Source organism: Scophthalmus maximus, chromosome 3 (assembly GCF_022379125.1).
Source record: "Scophthalmus maximus strain ysfricsl-2021 chromosome 3, ASM2237912v1, whole genome shotgun sequence".
NCBI lineage: Eukaryota > Metazoa > Chordata > Actinopteri > Pleuronectiformes > Scophthalmidae > Scophthalmus > Scophthalmus maximus.
This window is the reverse complement of record NC_061517.1, coordinates 12,974,593-12,988,880: the sequence shown is the minus strand read 5'-3', so window position 1 is coordinate 12,988,880 and position 14,288 is coordinate 12,974,593. Positions and strand designations below refer to the sequence as shown.

Below are 14,288 nucleotides of genomic sequence, written 5' to 3'. Positions count from 1 at the left end.
TTCAGCATCTTTCAGCTGGTTTGTTTCGTTTCAGCTATCAGGTCTACTGTTGTTGTTCAGACGCACCTCTGCCAGGCTCATTTCAAGATATGGCAGGAGGTAGAAAGAGCACCGATAAGCTTTCTGTACCCTGCCTGCTCAGCACCAAACAACAGAGAGACAGTTACAGTCATTGATAGCTGATGAAGCAATTAGAAGCTAAACAGTTGGATTTTTTTTCACCAAGGAGTTGGGGGACTCACTGTACAATCCAGATACACGTCTCCAAATGATCGATGTTTTCCGATTGCATTTGCCAGGTGATGTGACTGACAAGACCTGGAGTGAACATGGATTAAGTTTGTCACTGTACATGCACAGCACCATTGGATCTGATTGGTACTAGTTAGCGTCTAGTAAGAGCATAGGAAGACGAGGCAAACTGGCCTGCTGGCTCCTCTGCCACATCCTGTGGCATCAGGCCAGTCTTAGACACCTCTGCAGCTGGCAGAGACCAGATGTGGTGTGTGTGGAGGACAGATGAGAGCAGCAGCCTCGTGCACCTTCAGAAGTGACAGTGAAGCTGTGAAACTTTCCAACAACCTGCACAGTTGAATGTGTGCCAAATTCACGCTGGCTGTCCATCAGCCCCATCTATCAAGCTTTTATTTATACTTTATCTAAAGTCGCTGTTTTATTTGAGTAAATACTGCATCTCGAAACCGTCCTATCGATTCTATCATCCCTGTTATGCTGTTAATTATTTGTCAATTACACGTCTGACTGACGCGCTTTTCTTTCCTCAGTCTGTGATTAACTCCCTGATCATCGGTGTCTATACAGAAGTGAAGTAATGGAAAATGACAGAAATCCCCCATCCGTCTTGGTTTAAATTTGCTCCATCCTTAATGAGACATGCTCTGCATGCATGCAGTGACACAGGGCTTGTTAAAGGAATTATTAGCACCCAGAGAGGGGGAGAGATAAGCAGCAGTTCATGCAGAGATTCATAAGGTGATACACTGCTGGAGACATGTGTTCACTTTCATTACAGCAAGTATCTTATCAGAAAAATGTGTGGAGGCTCTGACGTGAGTAAAATCATCGACAACACAAAAGTGTGTAAAACTTAATCAAAATCAATATATCATAATGATCAGTGAAACGGCTAAAGGTAAGAGAAGAACAGGTGTGGCATCTCGACAGCCAAATGCAATATGCTGCATTTTTTTTCAAGAATTTGCTTAGAATGCAACTGGGAAAACGACACGAAATAATAGAGAAGTTTGAAATGACAGGAGAATAACAATTCAAGGGTGCCGGACAGGGCAAGCTTTATTTAACACAGCAAAAAGAAGAAATCAAAATTTCTTCTAAACAAATGTACATGTCAGTCAATAAAAGGGAAAAAAAAAGACAAAAAAGCTCCCAAATAAATATTCACATCAATAACAATATTTTCTTGTGACATCCTTGAAGATATCTTACAGTGATTATAAAACAAGAGACAGTATGTACAATCATACAACTTTAATAGGACATGCTTAGGAGTTTGACTGCACCATTGGACCACACACTGACTACTACACAAAGGCTGCATATTAACTGACAAGGTCTTTTTCATCTTACCCATGAGCTGCCCATCGATCCCATCGTCAGAAGGCCTGGCATCACAGCGCCAACCCAACAAAAGTATCAAGAATTTTTTTTTTCAAACAAGCCTGGCATTCAATGCATCTTTTATTTAAACAAGCCTGGCAATAAATGCATAACTGATGCTATAATAACATATTGTGAGCCAGCCGCCTCTGTCCACAAAATCAACCCAAGAGCCCATGTTTCCTATGCTGAATTGTTGCTAGGCAATGCTGAGGAATTCGGTGTGTGATCGTGAACTGGAAGCCTTTGTGCAAATCACCACTTTAAGTTCCTCCGACTACCAGGGGAAGTCCCCAGCTGCATACAGACGCTACAACCATCTCAGGGAGATATTTCTAAAAACAACACTGGTACTCACATCATGCTATTAAATACAAAAAAAAAAGAATTATGGAAAAATATGGAAAAATAACTTTCTTTGGACAGGGCCAGCCTGTGCATTTTTTTTTTAATTGTTTACTTGTTCTCCTTAGTCCCACGGTATTTCCTTTTTTTCCCCACACACTAGCCCTTTTTACAAGATGATTGTTAGACTTTTGAAGAATATTTCCAATTTTAAAAGCATATCACTGTCAACTCACACAAGCAATTCAAGCAAGTCCGGCTGCCTCAGTACTCTTTAGTTATGATTATGTAAAATTGACAGCAAAGTCGAGCATCTCCAACGCACTGAACATTGTTCCCTCTTATACGCCAATCTTTTAACTGCAACATTGGTTTTACATACCAGTGGCTACTTACACGTAGGATGATGGGCAAACACATATCGGCAGCCTCTTTGTACAGCAGAGATGGTGTTTGTCAGATGTCCATTGAGCACTTATAGCATGATAGTAATCACAAAGCTCCGCCTTTATTGCCGCATAGGTTACCTTGCGTCACAAGCACTTAAATCATTATTGCTTTATGGTTAGAAGCACACAGATCAATGCTGCACACACACGTAACCATGAAGCCAAAGATTTAAGCTCAGAAAAGGGTCCATGTTTTGCTCCGTAAGTCACTGTAGCCTACAGTAAGTCCTGCTCCATGGAGGTCAATAGATTAACCAGAGGAATACGACACAAAAACTAGAGTCATCTTGGAAGAATAGTCAGGTTGGGGGTGCTACATTGGATTATTGGAAATTCGAGAAAATCCACAGGCATAGTTGTCAAAAAAAATCTCAGTTACTTTTGGGAAAATTAAATTAAAGATTTTTTTTTCAAAACTGCATACCATTTGAGAATTGTTGGAAAACTGTCAACAATACAATGCTACAAATCTTCTGAGGAATATTTGAAATTACAAACCAGATCCTCCCTTTAGCAGCGAGCCTGAATTAGGTAGGTGACATTATGCTGTTAAATATGCCTCATAGCACTGGCATCCATAACCAGCCACAGCTTCATAAATAGCTCGAAAGCTCAGCGTTGAACCGTTTGTGTTGATGCTCCTGGTCACAGCAACAAGCATCTTTTTTGTCATCTGCTTAAACGTGTCTGCCCCATCGTCAACACAGTATTTTATAATAAGACTCCAGCTGTGACAGCAGAGACACCAGGAACATGGCTACACCTCCCTTTATTTTTTGTGTGTCCAGATTTCTGCAGTCGTTTTATACACACCGAGACTCTTCAGCCTCCTCCAATTAGTCCACTGAAAGCCGCCCAGAGCTTCACAACCATGCATCAACAATCCATGCAGGTTGATATAGTCTAGACTGCTGTCTGCACAGCCGCCTGCCCTCACAGCTCTTATCCCTGCTCTCATCGCCACGAGACAATGAGAAAACACCTCTACGTAACAGCTCTGACGGTGGTTCGTCGCTCTGCTCCCTCTACGCCTCTGTGCTTTCACAGGCCTAAATGGGGACGCCAGCGACGAGCCAATTCGCACTTCACACACCTTGCTGAGAGGGTTGTACAGGATTTTTTGCTGGTTCGTGATGGTTTCATGCTAGATTTATTTTTGTACTTAGAAAAATATCCATTGAATTGTCTAGGAGGCATTTACATCACAAGATTGAACGTCACACGTTGCACATTTCCAATTTGGACAAAATCAACATGTGCCTAGAGATAGTAAAAGAGGACAGATGTAATACCGTTGTAGTTGCATACAGGTGGAAAAAAAAAGATAGCTTGATGATCAAATCTTGACTGATTTTGTTTGTTTGAATGCAAGATAAAGAGTAGTGGAAAAAGATGGATGTGCGCTAAAAGGTTCAGGAGCAAGTGGACAGCGAGGTGTCCACCTCTCCCGAGGGGTGTTTTGTTTGCGGGGGAGTGAGGGAAGGATTCAGCAGGAAGCCCTGATAAAACCATCATGCCCACCCCCCCTTCCCCGAGACCAAAGAGGCAGGGGGCCGGGGGTCGCATGTGAGGACTGTAACCCTAAGAGGTCTTCACTCACATGACGGAGCAGCTCTTGGCCTTCTCCTTCTTGAAGGTGGAGGTGAGCAAATCCGACTTGCTGGGCAGGTGGAGAAGTCTTTTGGAGAGGCGGCGGGTGGGGCTGGGCTTTGGGAGGGGCTGCAGCTTGTTGATGCAGGCCATCGCTGCGGTGCGGAACACACTGTGGATGCTTTTCTCCGAGGTGAACGCCGAGCACTCCAGGTAAGCCTCTGCACCCAGCTGCTTGGCCATAGCAGAGCCCTGCAATAAGTGGAGAGACGAGGGGTGCTGTTCATGACATCCTTCAATAGATTCTAACTGCTTTTTCTTATTCGCACCAGGGTGTGGTGTGAGGTCCAGGAGGAAACACGCTAGCAAGCTCACAAAATTGCCGCAAAATTTATATCGTGCCCCCATTGACTGGGTTACTAAGTACATCCTTGACCCCTTTGTCATCATATGTTATTATATATAGTCAGATCACTAGAATTATGTTTGAAATACTTGGAAATGTCAGATGACAATGGCAGCTCCTGCTGAAGAGTAGTAGAAATGTGTTGCTCAAAGCCTTAACAGATATCAAAGGGTCTGCCGCTTGTTGTGCTATTTACTTTCTTTCATGCCGCTTAACCCTAACATAGAATAAAGCCAAATATGAACCCTGCATTTTTTTTGATAATTGTTCCCCTTTTAATTGTGTTTGCCATGCATGTTCCTTTGTTTGTGTTTTCAAATTCAGCATTGAATATATTCCTGAAAAGCTATGTGCCAACGTGTTATCTGTTGTCTCTCACCTGCTCATAGGTGATGGGAGTCTGTTTCTGATTGGACAGCTCCATCAGCGTGCAGACATCTGTGCGCAGGTCAATCTTACAGCCAATGAGTAGGATGCGTGTGCTTGGACAGAAGTCTAGGATCTCAGTTTTCCACTGTGGACACAGAACGACAATTATTTCAGGATCAATTTCTCCAAAGGGTACATTAAATAATGGGCAGCAAATAAACAGTATATTGTCCGACACAAAGGTAAATTCTCAGGAAAAGACATGTGAAAACAGCAATGAAAACAGAAGCAAGACTTTGACAAGTGCAGAAGCCGTTACCTTCTTCAGGCTGCTGTCCACGGTGTCAGGACGGCTGATGTCAAAACACAGCAACACTGCATCCGAGTCACTGTAGCACAGGGGCCTCACATTGTCATAGTATGGAGAACCTTAGAGGACAGACGAGAGAAAATCCCCAGTGTGAATAAAGGACAAACTGAAATAAATACACAGACATTTCAAATAGTTCACTGTGTCATCAGTGACATGAATGTAACCCCCTTTGACCGCAGGACCGTTTCATAGACAACTACAATTGTGTACGTTGGAGTTTTCAGTGGTGTGTGTTGTTTATTTGTGAGAATGTGAAATAGAAACGTACTTGCAGTTTCCATAGTTTGCAGTTGTTAAAGTTTCTTTTGATATTTTATTAAACTTCATGGAATTTTACATATTGATGCCACATAACAACATTGGCATATAACCATATTCCTATAGGATAAATGCATGTTGTAAAACGTGTCAGACTTCATGAATTAATATATCATAATATTTAAATCATTTTGAGTGGAGATTGTTTCAGGTATTGATTGCTGTGACAACAGGCAGTTGGTCAGAGCAAAAACTGTGTGATAGAGCAGCAGAGGCAGAGCGATACAATGCGACTACAGGGATTATGTGGAATCGGCAACACTTCCCCTGCTGAGCCTCACTTTGCTGTCCCTGAAACTGCCTCTTCCCCTGCTCCTATATCCTCTGCTGGCATTTCAGAGGGACAGAAGATGACAATCGAGCACTAAATCCTCATTGATCTTCTCTCGCAGTAGATTACGCAAGTGGAACGGTGGGGCTCGGGGCACGCAGACTCTCCCACACATGCTCGGAATCCTTAAGTAAGCCACCCACCCCCCCAAAAAATCCTCTGCTCTGCGCTGATACCTCCAGTCCCTCTGTTACCACAGCAACAGCCTTGAAATCCACCATCTTCATCAGGCATTCCTCCCACCTCTCCATAAAGGCTCGCCTTAACTGCCAATCAATCATTTTACACAACGAACTGCCCACCCACCCACTGGTGGGGACATTCCTCTGCTCTGCAACAGAGTTGGGGACCACAGACACACATCCATCACACAAAAACACACACATTCGCACATGCCAGCACCACACCTAAATGACACACAGCCTCGCTATTTAAATTTGGCAGCAGCCAGAGGTGATCCCAATCTGTGATAAGATGAAACAGAAGAGGAGCAGCCCAACGGAATTAACATGTTTACTTTAAGCTCCGTGTGAATCCCAAAGGGGATTCATTGTTCCTCTTATAGCCACAGATAACAAAAAATGTCTGTAATCACTCATTACATATTACACAACCAAACTAATTGATTTACATCATAGAAAACAATGCATCAGAAGAAAACATACGAAAAGGCGCACTCAACATGGATGTTTGCATATAGATCCGTTTCATGAATACTTAATGATTTTCCACATTATCAAAGGGTAAAACTGAATTTGCCAGCTGCCGGGCGCTGTGAGTGGAATAATGACAAGCTGTGATGAAATTCCTGAGGGCTCCGTGTCCTGACGGAAGTAAACATCACTGCAAAGGAACGCACTTTTTGTATTATAGGTTTCCTTTTTTTGAATTAAAAAAACTACTTGGTTCTCCTCTCTAATAGTAAATTGACTGATTCTGATTAAAAGTAAATGATTTACTATTACTGTATTTTCAACTGGAGGACAGATGCTGCCACCTTAAGAATAAAATTTACATTGTCGTCCTTACACAATTTTTCACTCTAGGGCTCGAGTGGAAAAGCCACACTCATCTGTGAGACAACTTTGCGTTTGCGGACTGTGAAAAGTGACACACGTTCACACCAGAACAATTAGCACCACTGGGATGGCGAGTCTCTGTATGCGTGTTGTGTCAGGTATCTCGTGGGAGAGTCAAACGCAGGGCACAATAAGTCTTTTCAATCTCCTGCAAGGGGTTATCACACAGCCGGGAAACCTGGGTGTGATTCTGCATTAAATGGCCACTGATCTAAATGCAGCAATCAATGAAAGGCTGCAGAGACGCTGGACACGGGGGCCAAGAGCCTCAGCAATTAAAGCTGACAAATCAGTTTAGTGGTATTACCCTGTCAAGAGGTGAAGGAGATGGAGGAGACATCTAAGGTGTTGTTTTTTCAACCCTCCGCTGAAATTGATTTTAACTTCTGTTTTGGACAAAGGATGCATGAATCAGTGGGCGTATTTGTATCATCGTTGAAGGAAATAAATTAAATTTTTTTTTACGAATGTGTAAATATCAATATTTAAAGTTCATCAGCCTTGGCAGCACTTTCCCAACGCTCCAGGATCCAGTTTCTAATCCTGGAAGACATCACTGTTTCAATTGTGTGTGAAGAAAAAAAACAGGAGGAAGAGAGGAGGGAAAGCAGTAGTGTATCTGACTGAGGCAGATCACAAAGTGCCCTCCTGTGCCATTAATCCTTCACCCCCTGCAGTCCGATATCACAGAATACCAGTCTCTGCCTCTTTCTCTTCCCTCCTTCTTTTCATTGCAACAACCCAGAGAATGGCTTGGATAGACGGATCAATGCACATGCAGCGCCTAACCGTGGCCCAAATGTTTCCTTTCTTCCCTTTTTCCCAACAGCATGCCGCCACAACAGATGGAGAGTTTGTGAGGCATGAAACATGGCGAGTGAGGCTGACGAACTGGGGAATGGGAATAAACGAAAAAGCGGCAAAACCAAATTCCGTGTGGCTGAGCTCGACTCCATCCGTCTCCACGGTGCAGTTGAGGTGGAAATCGGTCCATAGTGGAAGTAGGCTTCGCTGGGGCGAGACATGTGTGTCGGGAGCATACAGGTGGGGGATGGGGCGAGCCGCTTTTCGGCGCGCGTGTGCATGAGTGAGTGTATTTCTGTGCTCGATCAACTGAGTGACATAGCCTGTCTTCATCATTAGCACACTCCTCTCTGACAGTGAGAACACAGGGGTCAGACAGATAAATGATGCAGTGATGGGATGACTCACAGATTTGGGGATGAGAGGAGCCCTGCCCCTCCACCCACACTCAGCCGGCTGGGAGCTGTGCTGCCGCCGCCGCTGCTGCTGCTGCAGCTGATAACTACAGGCTTTACAGACTGGCCAAAAACCACACTAAAGTTGCATCAGACAGTTGTTCCCTGGTTTCACATGCCAGAGCCAGTCAGAATCACTGCCGAAGCCCCCTGCAGGGAGAGCGAGGATGGTTCTTTGTTCCTGAGCATCACCACGTCTGAAATGCTAACAAGCCTTGAAAGCTTGGAAACTTGACACTGTCAAAGCTCATCACACTGTGGACGCTTGAAGTTGAGTCCAAGGACAATATGTTTTTAAAAAGTTCAATGTTTTCTGACATTTTATGGGGCAAACCATTAATCAGTTAATCATAGAGGTGATGGACTGATGAATCTAGAGTGGAAATAATCTTCAGTTGTATCCCTGAGAAATCCCTGTAGAAAGACTGAACCTTAAACGTCACTAAATGAGAGCCATTAGAAATGACTGATATACAGTATGACCATTAACAAAATTATTGTGTATTAATAATGCCTCGCGGTTACAATTATACAAATTGTTTCATCAGCTCAAATGGATATTGGGTTCATTCCAAATAACTCTCCTTTAGCTATATGTCATTTAAGAAATTATTACAGATACAGTTTCCTCTAAAGCTCAGAGGATTTATCAGCTAGAGCATGCAACCTGAAATAAATTACTCACTAACACCATAAAGAGATTCATTATTCGTTATTCATGAGTTACAGCCAATAGATAGTCTTCGCCTTCCCCCCTCTGTCTCCCTTCCCCTCCGCATGTCCGATCAGACCGGGCTGATTAAAACTGCTGGATTGATTTAGGTCTGTAAATCCATGGCGGAGCTGGGAGAAGGAGCTGCCTGCCATGTGGGGCCGGTGATGAGGTCAGTCTAATCAATGAAGGGGAGTCGGGATAATGAGGAGACCCTCTCAGTGCGGTGTGGCTGCAGCAGCACAACTCCACGCAATTAGAGCAAATTACAGTAAGAAGAGGAGACTGTGCAGAGTGACAAACAAATTGCTCCCATTCCTGTCGTCCATCACTAGCAGCACTGGCAGGAGATAGGTGAGAGTCATCCATAAGAAAATGTCTTTGAATCAAACCAAAAGACTGTTTTTAAATATTAACATCACTGTTGGTTTTTGAGGACAATTTGTATCTTTTAAATTTGCAGCTGTCTGTACAGTTTATGTTGTTCAGCACTGTTTTTGGAAACAGGCCAAAAACCAAGTGTACAATTTTAAGATATAACAAGGGAGTGACAAAGAAATGGTTCAGCAGAGGGAAAACAATGGTGACATGCTGAAAGAAAGAAAGAAAGAAAGAAAGAAAGAAAGAGAAAGTGTCTGAAACTCATTGGGTCAGTCAGAAGCAGCGGCCCAGTGGTCCTATTCAGAGTCTTAATCCCCTGCATCATGCTGTTTGAGCGGTGACCTATGGGGCAGCATATGGAGGCGAATGCAGGTCACCAGAGTTTCTGAGCTGCCTCCTGTCTGTCTGCTCCAGAAAACCTTCCTGCCCAACGGGATGTCTCTATGTATGGCCCATCATCCCCAGGCACCAGGCCCACTCTTGCTGGCCAAAGGTCCACAGTCTGGGATTAAAAAGCGGGATTTGGTCTGGGCAGAGAATTACTCTCACCAATTTCCTATTGCCGCTTTTGGATAATGGGAGGGGAAAAATATGAGAACACAGTAAAAACTGCCTCGTCTCATTCAAGTGGGTCTGTTACATAAAGGATTTGAGGTACGCACACGCACACGAGCCAGTTTGCTCAGCCCTGGCGACCTAATGGAACCGCAGGTACACCCAGCTCGAGTGTGCAGGCAGAGGGATGTGGGCTGCAGAGAGAACCCCATTGTGCAGCGAGCATGAAGAGAATCAAACAGGTGCTCACAGTATTCAGGTCAACACTCCACACAACAGATCCCTGGGGAGGTCCACACTGACACATTAACCCTGTTTTTCACGCTTTGTGTAAATGAACATATGATGCACAAAGTCAGCAATAACAACAAGTGAAGCGGAATAATCGCAGGCTCTCTGCCTAGTTACTGGCGAAAGCATAGAAATGAACGATTTGTGGATCCCTCATCCGGCCACATGACAAACAAAAGAATGTATTGATGAAGGAATACATGGAATCAATCACAAGTCAGAAAAATCTGGAAGAAGTAATTGAGGCTCAACAAGTGCAAAACAATGTGCATCCTCAATATGGGAGGACAACAAGGAGTATGAGGCCTGCGGATAAGCGCCTGCACCACTTGTTGTCTCCTTAATTCGGAGATGATCAGGAACCCCCTCCTGCTTTCATCTGAGACGGACGGTCATTACATTTTATATACATGGTGCAGACACAGTCATAGGACAGACAGACAGAGAGACAGACAGACGGACAGACAGACGGACAGACAGACAGACGGACAGACAGACAGACAGAGAGACAGAGAGAGAGACAGACAGACAGACAGACAGACAGACAGACAGACAGACAGACAGACAGAGAGACAGACAGACAGACAGACAGACAGACGGACAGACAGAGAGACAGACAGACAGACAGAGAGACAGAGAGAGAGACAGACAGACAGACAGACAGACAGAGAGACAGACAGACAGACAGAGAGACAGAGAGAGAGACAGACAGACAGACGGACAGACAGACAGAGAGACAGACAGACAGACAGAGAGAGAGACAGACAGACAGACAGACAGACAGAGAGAGATAGACGGACAGACGGACAGACAGACAGACAGAGAGACAGACAGACAGACAGAGAGAGAGACAGACAGACAGACAGACAGACAGAGAGAGATAGACGGACAGACAGACAGAGAGACAGACAGACAGGCAGACAGACAGACAGGCAGGCAGACAGAGAGACAAAGAGACAGAGAGACAGACAGGCAGACAGACAGACAGACAGACAGACAGGCAGACAGACAGGCAGACAGAGGAGAGGTGATCGGTTACCTGAGGTGTCCCACAGACTGAGCTCCACTCGCTGCTCCTCCAGCTCCAGACAGGCTGTGTAGTTTTCAAATACCGTGGGCACGTAGGTCTGGGGAGCAATTAGCAACACGGTGCCATTAGTGGGGAGGTGTCAGTCAGTGCAGCCACAGGTGGGCTCACGGAATTTATCTGGCTCATTTGTGCAACACGAAAACACGCAGTGAGGGGCTCGATCCAATAACAGCAAGCCAAAATTAAAAAAAAAAGAAAGAAAAAAAATGGATGCAATGTCGGATCGATCAATCAATCACTTGAATCACTGCAGCTGCAGGAAAAAGAAAACATCATCATACGACGATGAAGCATTTATAGAATGCGAGGGGAACATATTCGTATCGACTACGCAATCAAAAAGCTTATTTCATTTAAAGTATGATGGTCAATGGATGCGAAATATACCAAAAAGATGAAATCTTAGGATAATGCGCAGGCACGCAAACTCTCACCGCAACAGACGCACCGATGGGTTTTTTCCTCCCATTTTTTTTTTATTTCAATCATTTGATGGGAACTTCAACGACAATGCAGAGCAACAGTGTTGTCATTATTTTTGAAACATAAACCCGCTCGAGCATACCTCTGGATAACAGTCCTTCGCCAGCACTTGCAACATCGCGGTTTTTCCGCATTGAACGTCTCCCACAAGAACCAGTTTACATCTCACGACGAGCGGTTGTGTATTTCTCCTTTCCTTCATGGTGCTCCACGGTTTGTTCGTCTGTTTTCGTCCCCTCGTCGAAAACAAGCGGCAGAATCGGCGCTGAATTCGTCCCAGTGTGCTCGGGCGTCGGAGGGTCTCTCGCAGGATGTCCGCAGTTGGTCTGCGTTGAATTTGCCACTGCGGCTCTTTATACGGGCGAGCGGCAGCCAATAGGAGCGCCGCGTTCCACCCGCTCCCCAACATCCCCCGGCTGCACTCGGCGATCGAGGTCCGAGTCGAGGATGCTTCAGCATCGGCGGCGTGAACTGAGGTCTTTGTGGAAGGTTACTAGGGAGGATTTAAGAGATCTTCAATTTTTTTTCTTCCATACATTGATTTGTCCAAATAACTTCAGCTCTTTCTTAGGGTTTAGTCAGCTGCCGGTCCCTCTGTTGTGTCACCTGTGGGTCTTGACACTTGGCCTGCTGCAAATTGATTGATTGGATTGATTCGACTCCCTGGATCAATGGCATACCACCGGCTGAGCACACTGGGACTGGAAGACAAATCCACAGTGGACTAATTAGTTTACTTTAATCTGCTACAGGAGTCCAGTCGATTTGATTAAAAATAACCCCGCTTCTTCTTTTTGACATGTATCCCCCGTTTCCCACAACTGGTCAGGGCTTCTCTCAGATTTAATAAAGTATGTGGAAGAAGGTGATATAATCATTTGCTCTAGAATTAGGAAAATTGGCTTATTGGCTTAATTAGTCTGTGTTTGTCCATCACAAAATGTTTCATTTCTCATACAGGTGATAGACTGTTTTCTTAAATGCGACATTTCTGGTCACACGTATTACTCCGTCAGCTCTTCTAAATCACAGGCAGGTATAATTTAAAAGGGTGTCTCTGTGAATGTTTGCTGATCAAAGGCCGGTCTGACCACTGTTGGTGTGGTTCAGTGTAATACCACCATGCTGACATGTGGATGGATGGTGTGAGGCCCCCTGATAGGTGACGGGCTTATTGGCTGCCCACAGGGTCAAGTCAAGGGTCTCTCTTCTCACGTGTGCTGTGTCAAACCGCTGGAGACACAGGCACTGACTTTCACACCCTGAAGGTTATTTCTGTATGGTAACAGCATTTCATTGTTTGGGAAAAGAAGAATTAAAAGATAAAAGTCAATTACCTGCCTTCTCCTGTGTCTGGCAGCCCACTGGCTAATTTACTTACTGTTGCCAATCAGAGCCCCTGGCAGTCTTTGCCCCAGTGGGTCAGAGCAATTTGCCTTTTGTTCACAACCCCCCCCCCCCCCCCCCCCTGTGGGGCCTGTGTGTGTTTAATATACACAAATATTCTGCTCTTCATGTAAATTTCAAGTGCACGATCTCTCTTTCTTCATGGCATTTCATGGTAATTGTTTTGATTTTTTTAAACAAATACTAATACTAACAATCGGTGGTGCAAAAATCGTTACTGAGCAGTTCCTGGTTAACTTGAAAGACCTTTAAGTAAAAAATAGTAATGCATTAATCCCTCCCCAGTGTACGGGGCACAGTTAAATGACTTTGACTTATGCCAAATGAAGACCTAAAACACTTACAGTAAAAATTTTGTTATAGTATTTTTCTAAAACATCATATTGAGCCCATAGGCATCACACAATAATTAAAGTTTGCAGCGAAAAATGGACTGAAAAATGTTGACATTTATGATTGTGCAACCTTTTTTAAATTCACAAATGCATCATAAGCACTTTGCTGATCACTTGTACAAGTGTATTAAAGTGGAACTCGTAGCCTTCAATTGATTGGAGCACAGATTTTTATGCCACACTGTTGATTGTTACTGAATAAAACTTCAATAAAAGAGGAAGACAAAAACACTTTTGAAGAATAGCAGCAGACTATGAACTCTTTCTAACCCTTTGAAGCCAACTGCAGTGAATACATTAGGCTGCCTGCACAACCACCTCAGAGCTGCTCTGATGGGACAGAGAGAGACAGGTGGCCATGAATAATCATCAGGCATGAAGTGACACCTTCCAATATGGTATATACTAGAAGATGATTAGGAGGAGGAGGCCGGGGAGGACAGTCTGCACACGGCCTCAGGAAAAGAGAATAAAGCTGAGTCACTATCTGTATCACAAGATTCTCAAACAGTTAGAAAAAAAACAGTAATCAGCAGATGGTGTTGTAACCATGATTTTCTCAGGTGATGTTCTAGACTTACACATGAAGCAGCAATTTTTGCAAGTGTTTCTGAGATATGTGGCATTAAGCTGATGATTAATGTAACGTGGCATAAGAAGTTTAGGACAGATGATAATCATGGTCCAGGTAAAGGTGGTGATGTCCTGGGTTTTCTGTAGGAAAAAAGAGCACAAGCTGAACGTGAATGAGTGGCAGATTATACTTAATGAAGAGTCAGAGCCAACACAATGTCCCAGTTCAACTTTGCTGGCAAAA

The 14,288-nt window shown here is 44.2% G+C and overlaps 1 protein-coding gene across 1 annotated transcript; it reads right to left on the bottom strand.

Moving 5' to 3' along the window:
- Positions 1-1,288: 1,288 nt before the first annotated feature.
- rnd1b (Rho family GTPase 1b) lies at positions 1,289-12,078 on the bottom strand. Its single transcript, XM_035644223.2, has 5 exons — positions 11,752-12,078; positions 11,136-11,223; positions 5,117-5,226; positions 4,808-4,942; positions 1,289-4,274 (listed from the first exon to the last, which is right to left on the bottom strand). The coding sequence occupies exons 1-5, from the start codon at positions 12,076-12,078 to the stop codon at positions 4,029-4,031; spliced, it is 906 nt and encodes a 301-aa protein (XP_035500116.2). The 3' UTR covers positions 1,289-4,028.
- Positions 12,079-14,288: the final 2,210 nt, after the last annotated feature.